Below are 21,304 nucleotides of genomic sequence, written 5' to 3' on the forward strand. Positions count from 1 at the left end.
TGCTTCCAGCTCTGATTTAAAATTTCCAAAAATCTTTCATATACTCCAGATACTTCGCTATAGTTTATCTAAATTATGGCTCATAGCAAACACGTTCAAACCTTCTGAAACCATTCGAACGTGACAAACTTCCCCGTTTCTTTACCTAAACCCTGACTCGAAATTTCCAAGAATGCTATTACAGAGATCATCAGTCAGTCTCGATGCTCCATGATTCCTTTCAATTGTCAACTGCTGCCAACATCTGGAAACCTTGTGAAACCTAGTTAAACCATTCCAAAGCACTCGAACTCGTCAGATCTTGGTGTCTAAACCCTAAATAAAAATTTCCAATACTCGGAAAAATCTACTCTAAAGATCGGTAACAGGTCCGGAGAGCTTAATACCACTCTCGATCATGGACAACCATTCGGGAACCTTCTCCCTGTAGGCCGTGCTCCCTCCGTCGTTGTCCACGTTACCGTCGTCCTTCGTGCTCTCTCGTTGCCTTTCCTTCCCCTTCTGGCCCTCTTCCTCTTCGTCATCTTCCTCGTCCTCGGACGAAGAGGAGGTGTTCCTCGCGCGTTTCGCGTTGACCAAGTTCAGAGCGGTCTTCTGGTCGGTGGCATCGATCATCTTATTATGCAGAATGTCCAGCAGCTTCTCCAGTCTGACAAATGACGAGTCAAGTCACGTTACATGCGTTCATATGCCTATCATCCGCTACTCGGCCCAAAGAAATCTCTGTAATGCTGTCTTTAGAAGCGCCAAAAGCAACTGTGAGGTCAGCTGAAAGCCATGCTGCCAGCTAGAAGAACAGAAAAAGAATACACACGACCAAAGCCAGTCACTCGCGGTTCACCCTCGTCCAGTGGCGTCTTGCGGGGTGGTCTATGGGGGTCTAAGGGTTGCATAGGGTGCGGAAAACGCTTCACGTGGAAGGTATATATACATAGGGCTATTTCTAGAGAGATATCAGGATCTTTCGGGTTAGATTAAGTGACGGGGATACTCGACGAATAGGTATGGCTCGTGGAATCAACCCTGGCAGAGTTAAAAGTAGCGTTGGGTGTTAGAATTCTTACTTTAACTACGTAAATTACACTGTAGCAATTCTTAATTTAATTTACAAGAAGAACAAAATTCGATAACACTCTCTTGCCGTGCTAGGCAATTTCTAGTAACAAATACTAACATATTTATCGAACATTTCGAAATTTCTGGGACCCAGATGGGACCCTCTATTAATAGGTTATACCAAATTCCTCCCCGATTCTCGACGAACCGCGATGCGAGAGCGAGGGTTGATTCTTCAACCCCCATTTATTCCAGTATCGCGTACCCAACGACTACCGGAATCGTTCTCAGTAGCCCAGTTAGGAGACTAGGAAATTACAATGGATCGGAATTTTTAACGTTATTAAGAAGTCCCTTTCGAATTTAGCCGGATCGTTTCTTGTCAGTGGCGTTAAACGCGTTTGCCAGCGACAAACAGCCGGCCTCTGCGACTGTTTAAACAACGAATTAATTTGTTGTTTGCCGTTGTTGACGGGGATTCTACGGCGGCTGTTTGCCGTGGAAATTGTAGAAGAAAGAAAATATCAATTTTGCGCGCGCGCGCAAACAGACGCAACGCGAGCGCCGGCTTGAAAACATTAAATTAATATAATATTTGATCATTTATTAAATTGCCGCGTACAAACTCGACGCAGAGAAACGGAGAGGGAATGAACAAGATATATATATATATAAAATGTATATACATATTATATATATTTATATGTATATATAGAGAGAGGGAAAATGGAGGAACGTGTGTCTGTGGTGGTCGTTATTTCCAGCGAACGAACGGATCGAAAGATAAAAATTGACTTTGCCTGTTTAAACTGTACACACCGAGACTTTTATAGCGTTTGAGCGAAACGCCGCGATACAAACGGGGAGCATAATCGATAATGATTCGTTCATTCTTTCGATTCCTTTCGTCTCTTTGACCATCCACGAGCACCGTTATTCCTCTTTCTCCTTCATTTCTTCTCACTTCCGTTTCTGCTTTTTACTTTCTGGACGGGGATGCGGGATCACGTCGAAAACAATGGCGCCTGGAAATGTGTCACGTGGTCAACGCGGTCGAGGAATCCCCGGAACTCTTTAACCGGCACTGTGCATCGGGGTGCAGAGAGTATTACGATAGCACTATCTCGTGATCTCGAACTTAGCACTAAAGAGAGCGTATTTTTGAAAAATGATATTTTCTACAGTGACATCAAAAATTTTCGGCTCCCTTATCGAGCACGATGAAAAATTCTTGGGATTGCTTAACACTAAACGTACTAAACGGAGTCAAATGACCCCTTTCGAAATTTACTTTATAAATCGTACATTCGTTATTTCTTCCGCTCATCTGACTTTCTGTAAATTCTCGTATTATCTGATTGCTTAATTTCTCGCTTTCCGTCCTTCTCTTAACATATTTTCTACAGAGAAAAATTCTTTGCATGCCTTGTATACCACGAAGAGTCATTTGACCCCCTATGGTAAGAACAGGTGTGTGTAAAATACCGATACGTTTAGTGTTAAAGTATCTTAGCGAAAAATAAATCGAAAGGTAAATTGATTAATCGATTAATTAATGATTAATAAAAATAAATAAAGAAAGTGGATATTTCTTTGAAAGTGTCTTTCGAGATGATATTAAAAATTGCAGAAGACAGTTGCAAAGGAATATTTCGTGTTTCTAATCGGACACCGTGAAAAATTCTTAAACCCAGTCAGTGAAGAGAGACTGAGGAATATAAATTAACTAAAAAATTAAAATATTTAAAGAGATCGCTGTGTTCTGCAAAATATCGTAGAAAATCGATATGAAAAATAAGCGAATTCGTCTAACTGGCGGAAAATTGGACCAGTTGAAAAGTTCCAGGGCTCGAGCCACGAGATTCGATTAAAAATATGATACAGGCTCGTAAAACAATGTACACTCGATATAAAAATAAAGATAAAGAATTTGGAAACTGAACGCATGCTACAGAAGCTGCAAAGCCATGCCAACGTGGACGTAATTTACACTATTTAAATGTACACACGGCGTATAATAATTAATTACAGCTATAAGGTGAAACTGAAAGATCCTGTAGGTTGCAGAAATCAAAAATACTAACACACTTGTCAAACATGCACTTTAAATATCGAACCTACCCGTTTCTTTCATTTTCACTCTTCGAGGACATCGAAACTGTACAATGTAAGTACAAGAAGAGTGGAGAAAATATAAACGAATAATTTTACAGAGATCCTTTAACCCTTTCACTCCTGCGGACGTCGTGTGACGTCACGCTGCAACATGGCTGCCGGACTGCGCACGTGATACGACGTCCATGGATCTCAAAGCTGTTAGAGGTTAGGAAATTCTTTCTGAACGCAATCCATCTGTTCTGACGTGTCCTGTCGTCTTTTAAGATAAGAGAAAAATTTTTTTCAATACAATCCCTGCATTATTCAACCCCCTGTCAAAAATATCGCGAGATTATGCATTTCACGTCTGCGTGCACTTCATAAATCTCAGTTTGGACAGCCATAATTTTCTAAATATTTGCTGCCTAGAACAATACGTAAAATATTAAATTTATAATATATAATAATAAACAAAGAAATTTGCTTGGGGTATTTTCTTAGTGTAAACGAATAAAATATTTAGTGACTTCTGAACTTCTGTATTCATCTTTATCTCCTCGGGTAGGCTTATAATGCACGATATTATATGTTGATTAAGTTTTTATCAGATTGAAACAAAAATAAAATTTGTCAAATTAATTCGGGACAGGGCGTTCGCTACTCTCTTCGTAACTCAGGAGTGAAAAGATTAACAGAGATTTCTCTCAATGGACAATGATACAAACTCTTCTCGTACTTGAACAGAAGCCATCGGGGGAAAAATATAGTCACTTTCGAACGATCTTAAGCTTGGTTCGCACTAACTTCGTATGCAGTTCGACTTTTGTCGAAAATTCGCTTCTAATTGCTAGTATCACTCTTCTATATCGTAAGAAATGCTATACAGTCTAATAATATCTCTCGCGTGAACGTAAACAGCTAATAAAGAAATCGCTGAGATAATATTCGCATAATAAAAAATATTTCTTAAAAAATCCATAACATTCTAAAATCCTTAAAAATCAAATTTAACCCTTTGCACTCGTCTGTCGTCGTTATGGGCTCATCTGCCAATTATTATTCAATTTCATTCTAAGTATTAAAGACGAAAAATTAATCAAGCTTATCGCGTAAATAAATTGGCAAACATTTACGATCATTTTCTCCTAGGGACTTTTAGGGACTTTTTAAGGACCTAGAGAATTAATGATTTTAAGAAACCTCTCGTTGAAAGGCTGTCCGTTTAATCGAGGCGAGTGCAGAGGGTTGGCATCGCGCGTGTGAAGCAAACAGATTAAAAATGAACTGACGAAATAATGGTAAAACGAAAGAACTTGTGACAAATCCCAAGGAAGCTACCTGAACATGTCACATGCCATATGTACACCGATGGTACACGTTAGACTTCACGTCGAAGACTTAACATAAAATAGCTAGACACGGAATGCGTTAACCACCGACCACCCTCAAAAGAGAACGAAGGAAACTCGCGATGATACCCTTTGACTGTCACGTCGAAATCACGTGTATCACTCAGGACGTCATGACAGTATTTTTATTATTCGGAGCATATAATGGCAAAATAATCATAAATCTGTGATATAAGACAACATTCTTACCCAATGAAGCGTTTATCTTATCACGGGTGACCAGCATGTCGCCTTGGTAACGATTGACAGTCAACTAACTGTCAATTCTCGTTCAATTTTCACAATCGTAAGCAGTCCAAGCGATCCAGTCACCAATAACCATCATGACGTCACAGGAGAAACTATGATCGGTCATATACGACCAACGTGACAGTGAAAGTGTCAAAAGACCTTAACGATAACGAAGTTAATCCGAAATTGCGAGCCCCTAAGTGAGCACAGTGAACCAAGCGGAAGCTCGGCCGACGAGTCGCGCGAAGCGTGTCCACGAGGAAAGGAAGACAGACAGACAGACAGACACGTGAAGACAGTAACAGAGAGAGAAAAGAAGGAGTGGATCAACGATAGACCTACGTGCTATTCGACATGTACATAGTAGTAGCCTCTAGCAAGCCCTTGAAGCCCCCTTTGCTCAACGGCGACCGTTGGTTCGCGTTTGGATCGCAGGGGCCCCGCGCGTACGTAGCCTAAATGTAGGCGGTGGTGTAGGTAGCGCGTGAAGGTGCTGTCAGGACTCTGGAGGTCAGGATTCCCGTCGAGCAGAGATCTTTCGGCACGAAGGAGCCACCACCGACTACGATCACTTCCGGGACCTCGGTGATGGCTCGGCTCGTTTCGTCGTCGGCGTCGTCGTCGCCGCCATCGAGACGACTCCGATCTGCGTCCTCGCTCACCGTTCTCCGGACGTCTCTCGTCCCGGACTCCTTCCTCTCCAACGTCGTCGACGGCGCGATCTTGTCGGCCTCGCTGAACGACCTCTTTGACAGCGAGCTGCTCTTCTTCTTGCGCGACTTCTTCGACCCGACCCTCTGATGATGGCCACGAGTCAGCTCTTCTTCCTTCCGCGTCCCTTTCACTCTTTTCTCTGGCACGCACGAGGATATGGTCCCGGTCTCAGTCTCTGCGGTCTTCGTCGTGTTAGACTCTACCTTGGTCTCGTCTTCCTCACCGATAGTCTCTTCGGTCAGCTTGCTCGCTGAGTTGTCTTCGAGACTGATGGAGAGTTTGTCATCGAAGACAGAGTCCTCGCGGAGATCGGAGCCCTCCATCTTGCTCCCCAGTGAGACCTCCGAGCCAGTGGCGCTACAGTTCTCGTCCAGACTGACGTCTCGATGGTCCAGGTAGTTGGTGACGACTACGGGCGACCGGTTGCCGTTGCTGGACACCGGGATCTGGTCGTCCAACGTCCAGGAGGCATCCATTGGCGTGGGACTGCTACAATCAGCGGTTCGATAAGCGGCCGGCTTGTCCGCGACGAAATGGTGAGCCAGCTCCGCGGTTCGGGAACGCAGTAACGAGGTGAAGTGTTGGGGGACCGAGGACAATGACGATGTCGATGACGGTGGTGCGGGGATGAGGCTACAGGTGTCGGATAGAGCGGTACGCACGGGGGTGCTGGTTACGTAGGGTTGCGTAGTATCGAAAGTAGCGACAGGCGTGACTGATCTTGCGTTTACGCACTTTGCCACGTGATTCTCGGCCAGGCACTTGGACGCCCGCGCCTCCTGCAGCTCCCGTCGCAGCGCCAGCGTCTCTTCCTCGAACGCGGCGATCTCGCGGCCTTCGTTGCTACGTGCCAATCAACACACAAGTTCCACCAGTTTATATACAGTGTCAGCACGCGGAGATCGCGCGCGTCTCCATTACACGGCTGTGTTTGTGGTTCTGCGTTTGTGGGTGGGTGTTGGGTGTTGGCATGCGGTCCCATGGCGTGCGGAGTGCAGAGTGGGTGCCTCGAGAATGGGGTGCGAACGGACGGCGGTGAAGAAACATGTAGGGTGTGCGGGATCCCGAAGTTACCACGGATTCACGAAAGTTTTCGAATAAGTCCCGACTTCTTCGATGTTCCCGAGAAAATCCCTATTTCCTGAAAATTCCCGAGAAAATCCCGATTTCTTCAAAATTCCCGTGAATATCCTTATTTCCGGAAAATTCCCGAGAAAATCCCGATTTCTTCAAAATTCCCCAGAAAATCCCTATTTGTTGAAAATTCCCGAGAAAATCCCCATTTCCTGAAAATTCCCGTGAACATCACGATTTTCTGAAAATTCCCGAGAAAATTCCGATCTTTCTTGAAAATTTCCGTGAATAACCTGATTTCCTAAAAATTCTCCCAAAAATCCCTATTTCCTGAAAATCCCCGAAAATTTCCTTAAATATCCGAGATATTTCCCGGAAAAAATTCCCGACTCGACATTTTCAGGATCCCGCACAGCTTTACGCACAAAGGAAGCTGACTGGAAGTCTCGTGCTTGGATACATTTCTGTGAGTATTGAATTTTGGATTTAGTTTGTTACCGAGGAAAATTCTCATGAAAATTTCTGATAAATTCTATTAATTCTAATAATTCCCTGGTATTAGATGTTGCTAGGAAAGGACTTCTGAGGGAAGGGTCAAGTGAAAATTCGCAAGCGTTCGTTAAATTAGGAAGAAATTGCTACGATACAGATTAGTAATAATTTAATAGCGATTTTAGGGTAATCTCCGAGAAGGAAGACATAAGATGCAACTCGCATTAGATCAAGGAAAATGTTGCGACAAGTTATGCAGCGATCGAATCATTTGGGAAATTTTCAAAAAATTTCAAAGTACACGAAGAATCTTTTTCGACTATTTTATCGAATATAAAACGAAAGGTGGAAAGACATAGTGATTGCGTTTAAGTGAATGCTGATACTAGAAAAATTGCAACGAGTTGGCATAATTAGCGCTCTTAATGATGTTTTTAGTTTGATCGGTTTCAGTGGTTAAATGTATGTGTAATATTTCACGAAGGACTCAGCTTCTAGAGCTATAGGCGAATTATTGCATGCTGGTTATCGGTGAGAAATTCCAGTGGTTAATTCGAAAATCAGAGATTTCCTGAATAAATTGAAAACAGAAAATCACGAAGTAAGAAATCGAGTTACGAATCTCGTCTACGTTGAACCAGGAAAAATGTACCGAAATTTTACAGATACTCGAACTGAAATTAAAAATTCTCGCTATTACCGTAAAAAGTATGAAGTTTTAAATAAAAATACGTGTAATATTGCACAGTATACTATTTTTAATCAACGAAATACCTAACGATTGACAAAATTGATATAATCGAAAGAAAGATAATTTCGTTTCGTGCTGCCAAAGTGCAGAAAAGAACGGTAACAAAAAGCGGGAAATCAAAGTGGGAGAAACAGAGGGCAAGAAAGAAAGAGAAGAAAGAAGAAAAGACTGCAACATTTCTAATTAATAGTATTAACAATTTATACAATTGTTCTCCCTGTTCGGAAAATAAGTGTGTAGTACATAAGAGAAAGATATATTACAATTCGTTGGCAAATATTCGTCTAAAATTGAAACGTGACTCTAAACAGGAGTCTAACATGACTATTTTATCCATAAGACTCTACGATTGTCGTCTATAAAATTAACAAGTCCCACGTGATCTATCGACAGCGACACTAATTTACAAAACATCAACGATTTACGAGATCACGTAACTTCTATTATGGCCAGATGGAAAACGTGTACTACACGAAGAACCACGTGTAAAACAATTTACAAAATTTGCGTTTGACAGAGAAGGAAATGAAGTGCCAAAGATTCTTACAAGAATGTGCGACAATCATGCCAAACTATAAATGGGTACTCACTTTGCGTTCAGCTTCAGCATGACCACCTCCTCCTCCAGCTTCGCTATTCGCCTGTCGCTTTCTTCTTTCTCCTCCATTAATTTCGTGATTTGATTCTGAAAGCAGACAACAGACAGACCTGTCATTCGTAATTTTCGTTCATCGAAGAAACTGTCTGGAAAGAGAAATTTTCATTCACGCCTCGCGAAGGTATAATTAAAAGGAATGCTTGCAAGAAATGCTTCCCGACGTCTTCTCCAGAGAAAACGAGGATAAAGATAAAAGATAAGGGAGACAATAATAACCGGCGCAGATAAGATGGCTCGGCTCGTTTCGAAAGAAATCAAACAATTTACATAGTAACCTGCAATTTTTCACGAGATAACGTTTTACTGGCTTAGAACTCTTTAGCCGTACTTTGCGGAGAGTTTGGTTACCAGCAGACGCACGAAGAATATTTTTAACAACGCTTATTTGATCTTCATCGCCATTTTACAACTACCGCGATAATACTCTCCAGAAAATAACTCGTTCCGTGAACACGTATCTATTAATTTCAAGTCTCTGCACTAGTTGACAATTCTTTTACAATTTTCTTTCCTATAATTTCCTATTATTTAGATTTAACTATGTATTGTATACATATTGTGTGTATTTAATACGGTATTTTAATTATGAATCAATCTTCAGAATTTCTATTATATTTTCCTACTATAAAATCATCGACATTTTCAATGCATTGTCTAATTTTTAAGAGCCTATTTGCCACTGAGCAGACTGACACCCTGGCCAATACACCAATGATCCAATCCTCATGGACGCATCAAATGAAAGACACTGTCTCGCTCTCTCTCGTCTTGCCAAAATCGCGCAAAGAACGCGAGTGGCATGGCGCCGCGACGGCCACTTGGCCCGCGTGAAAACGCGTGGAAACGCGGCGAGCGTGGCAGAAATTTACATGGCTCGAAAGTGGAAGGTCCCGGAGGTTCAATTACGGAGATTGGCAACGCGACGGAGAGAGGCAAGCATGGCGCGGACGGCCATCGCTTCGGCTGATGAGGCTAATGGATGGTTGAAACCCGAGAAGACAGAAGAGGAAAGAGGGAGAGGAAGGAGGCCAAGGGAGAGGCCGTGACAGCCGCTAAGTGCCTCATCCTTCACCCTTCCTCGTCCCTCTGCTGCCTGAATACCACAGGGACGGAGGAGGGGAGAACGGTTCTTTCCTCTATCTTTCTCTCCACCCCCGTAGGTGGCACCCTCATGTGAAACCTAATCATTTTTACCAAGCGTCACGGATATTTCGTATTACGTCTACATTAGGTTCTCCGATATCAGCCGGGGTTTTTATCGTGAGCACGGAGCTGTCCTTCGACTCTTCGGCTAGGCCAATTAGGGGATGAAGTCGATTTTCGTGCGATGAAAGCAGAAGGTGGTCCAAGTTCCGGGTTTTCAGAGTGTTCGTTTTGGATCTAGGATATTGAAAATAAAGTTGAGTGAATTTTTGATACACGGATATCCACTGGTAACGTAAAAGGAGAAAAGATGGAATCTGGAGTAGATATACCTTGGTGACTAAGAGCCGATGATTAGAATCGGAGCGTCGTTCCTTGGAGATTTCTCGTGGAGATGCTTTTCTAAATAGGAGGGAATTAATTGAACAGGATTTTCATTCTTGTACGCAGAGAGATTGAGTGCTCTCCCAGAAATAATAAATAGGCTCCTTGCCTAGCCTAGGCGGAATTCAGAATATTAAATAAGTCCCTGTGAAGAATTGCTCGGATACAAAGAACTATTTAAACACGGATTATTCCTCCGAATCGCTAACTATGCTAGATATGAATATGAATACGCTCTGAATAGTACTTCCTGCTAATAACAGACCACGCAGTCGATATAAATATTGCGGAAGCCAGGGGAGCTATTATTTGAAGAACAGTGTATAAAAATTCCAACGCAAACGTACATAAATAATCGTACAAAGAGAGAGGAGTCCGGAAACGTGTACAGGCGAATCGTGATCGATGAAAATTCGCGTGCAGACGATAATCGAGGAAGGGAAATTGTAAGAAAGGAAAAAAGGGGGGAAAGGCGAGAGAGGGAAGCGAAGATCACCTGGCCGTCCTAATCAAACAGAACGTACGAATGCTACGCAAACAATATGTCCATGACCACGTCGTGGAAATGCCGAAAGCGTCGGTCGGAGCGGCACATTACTGTAGCCTAACTGCAAAGTCGAGGGAGAATGAGAAAAAGTGGATTCTTTTTCTCTCTTTCTTTCTTCCTCTATCCGCTTTGTTTTCACTTCCCACGTTTTCTAACTGCTAAACTCTTATCTTCTCTTCTTTTTCAAGTTCCTTTGCCTGCTTTTCATTAAACGTACTTCCTTGTAAACCAATCAACGTTTAGATTTATAATCGAGAAAATTGGTGTAACGATGACACATAGTGTTCACTCGGGGAGAATCTTTTATGGCCCACAATAGTAATTGTGAATCAATATTTTGAACAATAGTGTGAATCATTTGTTATGGTGCTATATCAATAAACGTGAGTTGTTTAGGGCGGTATTTTTCTTTTCCTTTTGTTTCTTATTTTTCTCTGATGCAGATTAGTCAACAGAGAACTTAATTTGGAACTTGTGTAAAAATAGAGATGAAATTAGTTTAATACATACGTTTAAATTGACCATTTCTGACGACCTTTGGTTTAGCTTTTCCTCCACCATGGACTTCACTTTTGAAATCAATCCCTCCTCGCACGTTTTGTTGGCTTGCCTGATTTCGCGAATGAAATCTGAAACAATTAAAGCATTTATGATTGTATAGAATCACAGTTTATCTATGTAGATCAGCTGTAAAAATGTAGGATCAAAGTAACATAAAAATACAGAAGTGTAGTAATAAACTGATGTAACAACATTTGTTAATATTTACCTGATAACATTCCTGGTTGATAATCTGAAGAACTGCTGTATTTACACTGTGCTAGCTTTACTTTCATGCTACCTAGCTCAGATTTTGTTTCATTTAACTCTTTGAATAATTGACTATTACTCTTCTTCAGTTCTGTCATCTGGAAGCAACATCACATGATCATTAATAATTTCTACAAAGTATACAGGTTATATTTATTAGTACAAAAGCTACTCACTTGTTCAATAAGAGATAGAACTAATTTGTTACTACGTCCAACTGTAGTAATGGAACTTCCACTGTCAATACTATCAGAGTCTTCGCTCTGAGTATGAACTGGTGCCTCTGCAGACCCAAGACCAGGATCAGAGTATCTTCGATGCTCCGAATTTAGCTCATCCCCATTTATTCCATTGTTTTTGTTAGCAGTAGGTGGTAAACTTGCGTAATCTCCATTTTGATAATTAGCAGGCATAGGAGATTCCACCCCATTCTCTTGCAAACTCGAGTAACCATTTGCCATAGAATTCATACTTAAATTCATTGGAAGATTCTGGTTACAATGTCGTCTGGGCCTACCATGAACAGTTCTTACGCCAGAGAATGGCACTGGCTGATACAGCCTATACATGGTTGGCAGTGAAACAGGTTCCATGGTATATGTCATAGGCATCTGTGTGTAGCCACACATACTAGGATCAGATGTTGTTGTAAAGAGACGCTGTCCATTGTTTGGGAAATTCTGCTGCACATTATTTTGCCACAGTAAGTGCTGATACTCCATTCCAGGTACCACATCATTATTTTGATTATTTTGCATGCTATTCATCCACGAACTAAGCACGCTGCTTTTCTTGCTGGATCGTTTCTTGTTCTTCTTGGAGTGACCAGAAACTTCATCACGATACCCTGACCTCGATGTATCCAATTTGCTAAACATTCGTCAGAATTGAATACATTGAGGATTATGAATCAAACGAAGCACGTAAAACATTACGTCTTACCTTTTATCCATTTTTACGGACGATGTACACCGTGTCAGAGGTTAGTCGTAAATCAGCACTCGCGGTGTACGTGACATGGAGACTTGAACAGATATCGTACCGTAACGCGTACGCTTAAATACTGACGTCTCGATTCGTATAAACTCAGGCTTAGAAATTTGCGTTAAAGCATGAGTCGTAGTAATAGTAAATACGGACGGTAAACACTCGACCCGCTCTACTCTATTCAGAATCGGTCGTTATCACTTTGCGGCTGATTGGTTGAATGAATCCCTACCATTTCCTGACCGTAAAACGTGATTACTTATGCGATGATACCACAAGCTCCGTTTTCCAATTTCCAAATACATATAATAAATTGTACAAAAATGTTTACAATTTCTGTCACACACGCTTCAGGGTGAACTAGCCTCGCGCATTTACCTTTTAAGGCAGATTTTGATCTTTACTTATAAATAAATATAAACAACATGATATATTGGATGAACTATATTATAATCATAGTTGTTCTTAATTTCTATACACGTTTTCGCTAAGTTTAGATCTTATAGTTTCATAATATAAAAATAATTATATCGTAAGATTATGAAATATTATGAAAAAGGCACCAATTATATCTATTTATCGTTTTCACTACATTTAATTTAGAATTTTCATTTTGATAACAAAACAACAAAATAATATAATATCTTATATGACACTTACCTAAAGATTTCTGTGAAACATTTTTAAGTACTTCAAATTTTGTTTACTCACAGATTTGCGTTCGAATACCGCCTGTAGCATTAAAACGCAATGTACGCATGCGCCATAGGAGCTCTTCCTAGCTTTCAAGTGACGTGGCTTCAATGACGGCACGAGTTGTGCTGTTGCGGTGTAATTGTGTCATTTTAATCTAATTGTAAAATAATGCTGTAATTATGAGAACTTGATAGTAGAGATTATTTAAAATTATTTTGAACTCGTAGTCGGGAATACGTGATAATTAGACGTTGATGTAATTAGGTATGTTTAACCTAAAATTGTCAATCATACTTTCACTCTGGTTATATATTTAAAAATTGGGTATAATAGAAATTAAATATCGATAAATTTTTATAATATTTTTTTATCATAGCACCATGACCACCTATGAAGATTTCATTCAACAAAATGAAGACCGTGATGGAGTACGTATTACTTGGAATGTTTGGCCTTCATCTCGCATAGATGCCACCAGACTTGTTGTGCCATTAGGAACACTTTATCAACCGATCAAAGAGAGACCAGACCTTCCACCTATACAGTATGATCCTGTCCTTTGTACAAGATCTACTTGCAGAGCAATTTTAAATCCATTGTGTCAAGTAGATTACCGTGCTAAATTATGGGTGTGCAATCTGTGTTTTCAGAGAAATTCTGTAAGAATCAAATTATTATAATCAAAAACTAAACATAATTAGCTTTGCCCACATAATAAAATAATATTTTAAATCTTACATTTTCAGTTTCCACCACAATATGCTGCTATTTCAGAGCAGCAGCAGCCAGCTGAACTAATTCCAAAATTTTCAACAATTGAATATACCATAATGGTAAATAGTATTTATAATCTAAAATGAAATATCTTCATCCTTTAAATATTAATCCTTTACTAATTATTATTATTTTTGTATAGAGAGCACAATGTTTACCACCTATTTTCTTATTGGTTGTGGATACATGTATGGATGATGAAGAACTAGGTTCCCTTAAAGATTCTCTGCAAATGTCACTCTCTTTGCTTCCACCAAATGCTCTAATTGGTCTTATAACATTTGGAAGAATGGTCCAAGTTCATGAACTAGGCTGTGAAGGATGCAGTAAAAGTTATGTTTTTCGTGGTACTAAAGATTTACAACCAAAACAGGTTCAAGACATGCTAGGTACATTATCAAATTTATATAATAGAATAAAAAAATGTAGCATAGATATTTATTATTATGTATTACAGGTATAGGTCGGCCAATACCAGGTCAAAATCTAAATCAGCAAAGAGGACCTGGTGGACAACCACTTCCGCCAGCTAATCGTTTTTTACAGCCTGTACATAAGTGTGATATGAGTTTAACAGATCTTCTAGGAGAATTGCAACGTGATCCATGGCCGGTTGGTCCGGGAAAACGTCCATTACGATCAACAGGTGTCGCACTGGCTGTCGCTACTGGTCTCTTAGAAGCTAGTTATGCTAATACAGGAGCCAGGTTTGTACTTCACTTGTAAATATTATATTTGATAGTTTCAAGAACATTATAATACTATTTTTAGAATAATGCTGTTTGTTGGTGGACCTTGCTCTCAAGGTCCCGGTCAAGTCGTAACGGACGACTTGAGACAACCCATCAGATCACACCATGATATTCAGAAAGATAATGCCAAACATATGAAAAAAGCAACTAAACACTATGATTCCCTCGCATCACGGGCTGCAACCAACGGCCATATAATAGATATTTATTCATGTGCTCTTGATCAAACTGGTCTATTAGAAATGAGACAATGTTGCAACTCAACTGGTGGTCATATGGTCATGGGAGATTCCTTCAATTCTTCTTTATTCAAGCAAACGTTCCAACGTGTATTCGCTAAAGATCATAAAGGCGACTTGAAAATGGCATTTAATGCAACATTGGAAGTAAAAACTTCACGAGAAATTAAAGTTTCTGGAGCGATTGGCCCCTGTGTGTCTTTGGGAATGAAGGGATCGAGTGTCGGAGAACAAGAAGTAGGATTGGGTGGCACATGTCAGTGGAAATTTTGTTCCCTTACGCCATCCACTACTACATCACTATTTTTCGAAGTTGTTAATCAACATACCGCACCAATTCCTCAAGGTGGAAGAGGTTGTATTCAATTTATTACACAGTATCAACATAGTAGTGGTCAACGAAGAATTAGGGTTACTACAATCGCTAGAAAGTATGTTAAAATATATACATATAACTATTAAATGTTACTGAATTCTAAATCACGACATATTTCTTTATAGTTGGGCAGACGCATCAGCATCTTCACATCATATAAATGCCGGATTTGACCAAGAGGCAGCTGCTGTTCTCATGTCACGTTTAGCGGTATTTAGAGCAGAAAGTGATGACGGACCAGATGTTTTAAGATGGGTTGATCGTATGCTTATTAGATTAGTTCGTATTTTTACTAAATTTGTATTTAATATTTTCTATGGAACACATAATCCTACTAACACTAAATATTTCTGTTATAGTGTCAAAAATTCGGAGAATATACAAAGGATGATCCAAATAGCTTTAGGCTCGCAGAAAATTTTTCTTTGTATCCTCAGTTTATGTATCATTTGCGTAGATCGCAATTTCTACAAGTATTCAATAACTCCCCTGATGAAACTAGTTTCTATAGGTCAGCTGTTATGCTTGTGTATTTCAATTAATTGAAATACTTCGTTACTAATCGATTATCAAATATTACAGACACATTCTCATGCGAGAAGATTTAACAAATTCCTTGATAATGGTGCAGCCAATTTTGTATAGTTACGGATTTAGTGGCCCTCCAGAACCAGTTTTATTAGATACTTCGTCCATTCAGCCGGACAGAATTTTATTGATGGATACTTTTTTCCAAATCCTTATATTCCATGGAGAGGTATTTGTTTGTTATTATTACTTATGAATGATTGTATGATCGGCAATATATGTTAATTTAATACAGACCATTGCACAATGGCGCCAATTAAAATATCAAGATTTGCCGGAATATGAGAATTTCCGACAATTATTGGCAGCACCTGTTGATGATGCCGCTGAAATATTAGCTGAAAGGTTCCCCGCGCCTAGATATATCGATACTGAACAGGGTGGTTCACAAGCAAGGTTTTTATTGAGCAAAGTGAACCCAAGTCAAACTCATAATAATACGTGTGCTTATGGAGCGGTAAGTACACACTTTATTTTTCGGTTTTATTCTTAATAATGCATTTCATTTATAACATTAAAATTTGTTTATATCAAAATATAATAAATTTATTGTTTATTTTCAACATGAACATTCAATATAAATCAATCGTACGTAACTAATAATCTTTTTATGTCATCATGATCCTGCAACCAGGGGATGCCGATACCCAGTGGGGTGTGTTTTTCATTCATTTTTTAATTATATTCTTTTATATTTGCTTTCATTGCTTTGGTAATGGAGTTAGATGGGGAAAATTTTTATATTTATACAGTTGACACCTATCTATACAATTAAATATTTATTTTCTTTTTATCACAATATTTTCTTAACAGTGGTAAAATATCTAACAGATATTAGCTGTTACTCCAAAAGTACTCAGGAACATCAATATTAGATCATCTTAATCTCTTTCACATTACTTAACACAATTTCACATTATTATAAAACAAGCATAAGATTCTACACACTTTAACAGTTCTTGCAGAAGTATTGTCACAATTCACTGGTGGTTGGCATCAAGGCATCTTCTTTCTTAAAATATACTTTTATGAAATATAACTAACTCCAATTTATTTATTCTTTTTATTCTATTGGTTTGGGAATAAGATTTATTAGCTTTTCTTCATTTTAGCAACATTGACTGTAATTTATAATTAATTTTTATCACGATTTAGGAAAGTGGATCACCTGTCTTAACCGACGACGTCAGTCTACAAGTATTCATGGTGCATTTAAAGAAATTGTCCGTATCATCGACAGCCTAAATTATAGCAATACCATGATAATATATCTTCATCATTTTGCATATGCAAAATTTAATGCTTTGATCATTGTGATGAGGTACCGGTAATTGTAATTTGTTAAGAAGGGTATATAATAGACACAGTAAGAATTTCCATTACAATGAAAATATGCAATTAATTGAATATAATTCCTGAATATTTTTTCCGAAATCAAAATGTAATTCATGTACAAATGAAGTACGTAGTATTAATGTATTACATATTTTATATCCATATACTCCAACACTTTTAATGTGTCATCGATAACATAACTTATTTTTCAATAGTGCTTATTACAAATGTGATCATATCTTTTTTTGGAAGATTGTAAACAGTGTAATGAAACAAATAATGAATGAAATGTTACAAACTGTAGGTTACTAAACTCTGTAATAATTATGGAATTCATACGCTATGAATCGTAAAAATATATAATTGTATCATTTTTTATTCATTAAAATTGCAGCTGTTTTAATAACAATTTTAAAAGGAGATGAAATTCGCTATCTTTCCTTTCACCATTAGGTACTGAACGTTGTTCAATTTTCTTCCAATGTAAAATAAACACAGACATATAGGAAAACATTAACTGATACATTCAACATTAATTACAATAAATCTTCATACATTGTCCAACACATCAGTAAATTGTGCATTATTTGGAAAAGAAATTAAATAAATTAACTAAGGAACCGTATAGACATTTTTTGTTCTACATCTGTCCTTTCTAGTGCTTTACAAAACTCTTCAAATGAAATCATTCCATCACCATTTTCATTAGCCTCCATAATAGTCCTCTCTGCAATACTCGTTAATTGTTCTTCACTAAAATAAATAAAGATAATATGAATTACTTAATGATGTAATTCTGATTTTATGTTAAAATTAATAAATTAAAATAGTTCTTTTACCTAATATTTGCACCAACCATCATGTGCAAAATAGCTAACAGTTCATCTTTTGATATAGAATCATCATTATCCAAATCGTACATTTTGAAAGCAACTGAAAGTAATAATGAATTAATGACATACTAAAATCTTTTTTTCTTTTTTCTGAAGGATTAAATTTTATTTTTAATTTATTATCAACTTACATTTCAATTTCTCTTTCCTAGAGTTTAATCTATTAGGGCTATTTTTTTTAATGGGTCTGAAGTGAGCCAGCACTTGCATAAATTGTAGGAAATTCACCCTGTCATTACCACTTTCTTCAAAAAAAGCATTTACAATTCTATCACCAAGAGGATTTATTGCCAATTCTGGGATTCTAAGAAAATCTTCTCTACTAAGTGTTCCACAATCCCCACGATCAAGACTTGTGAAACGACTATATAACCGTTCAATTTGGTTTGGTGTAACTGTAATTGAATATATATTAATATTAAATTAAATATTTTCAAAAATATTACATGTGAATAAAAGATATGAATGTTTATTGCAATTTGGATCAAAAATTAAAGATTAAATACTTTCTTAATTAACGATGAATGGGCCTATCATATGGAAATAACACAATTAAGTAATAAAACTTACATCCAGTAGCTTCTTGAATTTGCGCGATTTCTTCTTCACGCAAGAGAAGGCTAGATCTATTACCCATATTTTTTGGTTTTGTAGTTAAAATATTTTGGAATAAAATAATTCGATAACTATAACGTAAATCTGCTAATTCATACTTAGTTTCTTTGGTCAAAGTACAGTCTCTAAATATAATACCCTGACAGTTGACAGGTTAACACAAGTGTCAAAGGTAACTGATAAAACACAGAAATCTCAAGGCTGATATACAGTGTATTGCGGAAGTATTGTGATAGATAATTCAAATATATTTAACATTAATATGATGTTATTAAATAGTGATATGAAATCATTTTGTTTTAAACAATTGTTTTGGATAATTGTCTATAAAATGTTTTTTACAATTATCTACACTTTGCAATGATTTCATCGTCATGTTATGCTGAACACAATACATAACAAAATATACTTCGTACCAAAATTAAAATGAGGAAAGATTAAATTTCCTATTTTAGGAACTCGATCATTGTAAAGTTTCCACTATTGCATTCCCTAGCAGGTATTTTATGTTACACAATGCTATTCAACAAAAATCTCATAAAAAAAAATAAACTTCTTATACATGTGCTTTTTTCGTAGATGATTAATGTTATTCATTAATCTTACTCTATGCTATCAATACTTATCTTTCATTCTTTGGAATCTAGAAAACTATCTACAAAAACTTTTAAACTGTATCATTAAAATTTTTGTCCTTCGCATAAAAAATTGTTATACAAATTTATGCGTATTATATTTATAAATTATTTATAGATTATTTGAAGCTGTTCACACCTAATATAATGTATTCATAAATTTTTCGTTTGTGTGAGGTTTAAATAAATATGAGTTCGCGCTGCGAGTCTTTAACTCCAACGTCAGTGACCAGGAAGTGACGTTCCTACAACGTAGTGTCCACGTAGCGCCTCAAGTTGTGACGACGTAGTTTTTCAGACGTCAAATAACACTTCGTAAAGTGTTCTTGAATCGTATACAACGTGAGTACTATGTTTTGAAGAATATTTTTCCAATCATTTCAAAGAAAAGTGAAAAAAGTTTACAACACATTATCATTCGATATAACCTATAAATCATATTACATCTCTGAGCTCGGAATTGGGTATATATATTCTATCTAATTAAAGTAAAATATAACTTTTTGGCTGTGCTATAACTTTAAAAAGCATATGTAGTTTTGCACACTGCCCGCATAAAATTTGACATCTCTTTTACCCGTTCTAATTATAAAAATCGAGCAAAGCTGTGGATTGGTCAATGTGAATTTCGTTAAACGTTATTTCCAGTTTCTTGAACATGATGGATCAAGTTAAGAAGCTTACCGAACCTGGACGTCAATTTGCAAAGGATAGTATCCGTCTCATAAAACGATGCACAAAACCTGACAGAAAGGGTAAATTTTTAGTAAAATTTATTTACAACTGAATTTCAACTCTAACTTATTGTTTAATGATTTTTAGAATTTCAGAAAATTGCTATTGCAACTGCCATTGGTTTTAGTATAATGGGTTTTATTGGATTCTTTGTCAAATTAATTCATATTCCAATTAATAATATCATTGTGTAAGTAGACTAGATTGCATATTTTTAATGTTTTTTTAAATAATTATATTTATATAATGTTTGTATCTTTCAGGGGTTCATAAGCTCACATGAAATAGGTATAATTAAGGTTTAATAAAATTATTTCCCCTGTTTTCCCCTCCAATGTATCTTTATTTATAAGATAAAATTATGTATTTTGTTTTGAATTGATTGTGATTGAGGCATGAGAGTATGTGTGTATAATATTAATATTGAATTTTATAATAAAATGCGTGTATAATATATTCATTGTTGGTATTCTTTTTAACATATAAATTTTTATATTAAAGGCTATAGAATAATTTCAAGCAAAAATAAAGAATTGGTAATTAGTATCGAAGGCACTTTTATTTAAAGAATAAAATTTTCCCTTAGGTTACAACAATAAAATTTTGTCAGCCATTTTTCTAGTTTCAATTTAATGCATTTCTCCTAAGGAAAAATAGCTGTCGCATGGAAAACCATGGCCAGGTACTCAGTAATAAAAGACAATAGTACGATTTTGTTACAATGAATAAAATCTTATATACTGTTTGCTATTTTGTTATTAAAGTTATTCTGCACTTATCATCTAGAAAGACTTTGTTTTTAATACACTTTACTAAGAAAACAACGAACCTATAAGCCAGATACTATAAGCGATTGTATCTGGGAGTTTAATAATGGCAGTATATATTGGATAGCAAACGTAATTATATCAAAATACACTCTAAATTTGTTGTAAAGAATTATCAATTTTATCCATAACTTTTTGACAAACGTATGGTTCCGTAAATACGATCGGAATATTTTTCGTCTGAAATAAAATGCAATACTTTTCAACAGTCTGCATATTAAAATTTCTTGTGCATTTCTAGCATATCAATAATAATTATTTCACGATTTCCAGATTTTTCACTCAATGTGTCAACGATAGAAAATCTCGTATATAAATATAAACTCTGTTTCAATACATCTGACATACTATTACTTTTAGAATTCTGCATTAGTAAATAGACATCGATAATATACGTTTAACATGTGTATTAAACTATTAAATACTCTCTTCGGGCAACTTAATAAAATTTATATAAAAAGCAAATATATATATATATATATATTT

General features: G+C 37.1%; 4 protein-coding genes across 6 annotated transcripts; 2 read left to right on the forward strand and 2 right to left on the reverse strand.

Moving 5' to 3' along the window:
* Positions 1-594: 594 nt before the first annotated feature.
* LOC108554668 (uncharacterized) lies at positions 595-12,637 on the reverse strand. The gene is made up of 7 exons (XM_017910013.1): positions 12,309-12,637; positions 11,543-12,236; positions 11,326-11,464; positions 11,067-11,185; positions 8,415-8,509; positions 5,154-6,350; positions 595-649 (listed from the first exon to the last, which is right to left on the reverse strand). Exons 1-6 carry the CDS (start codon positions 12,317-12,319, stop codon positions 5,249-5,251), a joined length of 2,160 nt encoding a protein of 719 aa, XP_017765502.1. The 5' UTR covers positions 12,320-12,637; the 3' UTR covers positions 595-649; positions 5,154-5,248.
* Positions 12,638-13,148: 511 nt separating this feature from the next.
* Positions 13,149-17,242, forward strand: Sec23 (transport protein Sec23). 2 transcript variants are annotated; one of them, XM_017910004.1, is made up of 12 exons: positions 13,149-13,313; positions 13,426-13,708; positions 13,796-13,882; positions 13,966-14,212; positions 14,281-14,530; positions 14,595-15,245; positions 15,316-15,469; positions 15,550-15,701; positions 15,773-15,947; positions 16,014-16,235; positions 16,413-16,433; positions 16,934-17,242. In XM_017910004.1, exons 2-12 carry the CDS (start codon positions 13,430-13,432, stop codon positions 17,021-17,023), a joined length of 2,328 nt encoding a protein of 775 aa, XP_017765493.1. In that variant the 5' UTR covers positions 13,149-13,313; positions 13,426-13,429; the 3' UTR covers positions 17,024-17,242. The 2 variants fall into 2 exon arrangements, with proteins under 2 accessions (XP_017765493.1, XP_017765498.1); XM_017910009.1 differs by lacking the exon at positions 16,413-16,433 and having other exon boundaries at positions 16,934-17,241.
* A 259-nt stretch (positions 17,243-17,501) lies between these two features.
* elm (calcineurin like EF-hand protein 1 elm) lies at positions 17,502-18,804 on the reverse strand. The gene is made up of 4 exons (XM_017910144.1): positions 18,577-18,804; positions 18,138-18,401; positions 17,953-18,046; positions 17,502-17,866 (listed from the first exon to the last, which is right to left on the reverse strand). The coding sequence occupies exons 1-4, from the start codon at positions 18,641-18,643 to the stop codon at positions 17,722-17,724; spliced, it is 570 nt and encodes a 189-aa protein (XP_017765633.1). The 5' UTR covers positions 18,644-18,804; the 3' UTR covers positions 17,502-17,721.
* A 679-nt stretch (positions 18,805-19,483) lies between these two features.
* Positions 19,484-20,447, forward strand: LOC108554743 (protein transport protein Sec61 subunit gamma). Of its 2 annotated transcripts, none has more exons than XM_017910117.1 (4): positions 19,484-19,598; positions 19,905-20,011; positions 20,079-20,181; positions 20,255-20,447. In XM_017910117.1, exons 2-4 carry the CDS (start codon positions 19,915-19,917, stop codon positions 20,262-20,264), a joined length of 210 nt encoding a protein of 69 aa, XP_017765606.1. In that variant the 5' UTR covers positions 19,484-19,598; positions 19,905-19,914; the 3' UTR covers positions 20,265-20,447. The 2 variants fall into 2 exon arrangements, with proteins under 2 accessions (XP_017765606.1, XP_017765613.1); XM_017910124.1 differs by lacking the exon at positions 19,484-19,598 and adding an exon at positions 19,637-19,720.
* The last annotated feature ends 857 nt before the right edge of the window (positions 20,448-21,304 follow it).

This window comes from Eufriesea mexicana, unplaced genomic scaffold (genome assembly GCF_001483705.2).
Source record: "Eufriesea mexicana isolate 0111107269 unplaced genomic scaffold, ASM148370v2 scaffold54, whole genome shotgun sequence".
In the NCBI taxonomy this organism is placed as follows: domain Eukaryota; kingdom Metazoa; phylum Arthropoda; class Insecta; order Hymenoptera; family Apidae; genus Eufriesea; species Eufriesea mexicana.

Bases quoted from the DNA above. Each gene is read 5' to 3' on its own strand.
- LOC108554668 (XM_017910013.1), bottom strand. The intron at 11,465-11,542 runs GTGAGTAGCTTT...TGTTGCTTCCAG, and splicing joins TTCTATCTCTTATTGAACAA to ATGACAGAACTGAAGAAGAG. The intron at 6,351-8,414 runs GTGAGTACCCAT...ATTGGCACGTAG, and splicing joins ATGCTGAAGCTGAACGCAAA to CAACGAAGGCCGCGAGATCG.
- Sec23 (XM_017910004.1), top strand. From the start codon at position 13,430: ATGACCACCTATGAAGATTTCATTCAACAAAATGAAGACCGTGATGGA. The intron at 13,709-13,795 runs GTAAGAATCAAA...TTACATTTTCAG, and splicing joins TGTGTTTTCAGAGAAATTCT to TTTCCACCACAATATGCTGC. The intron at 13,883-13,965 runs GTAAATAGTATT...ATTTTTGTATAG, and splicing joins CAATTGAATATACCATAATG to AGAGCACAATGTTTACCACC.
- elm (XM_017910144.1), bottom strand. From the start codon at position 18,643: ATGGGTAATAGATCTAGCCTTCTCTTGCGTGAAGAAGAAATCGCGCAA. The intron at 18,047-18,137 runs GTAAGTTGATAA...TATTACTTTCAG, and splicing joins TAGGAAAGAGAAATTGAAAT to TTGCTTTCAAAATGTACGAT. The intron at 17,867-17,952 runs GTAAAAGAACTA...TATTTATTTTAG, and splicing joins ATGGTTGGTGCAAATATTAG to TGAAGAACAATTAACGAGTA.
- LOC108554743 (XM_017910117.1), top strand. From the start codon at position 19,915: ATGATGGATCAAGTTAAGAAGCTTACCGAACCTGGACGTCAATTTGCA. The intron at 20,012-20,078 runs GTAAATTTTTAG...AATGATTTTTAG, and splicing joins CACAAAACCTGACAGAAAGG to AATTTCAGAAAATTGCTATT.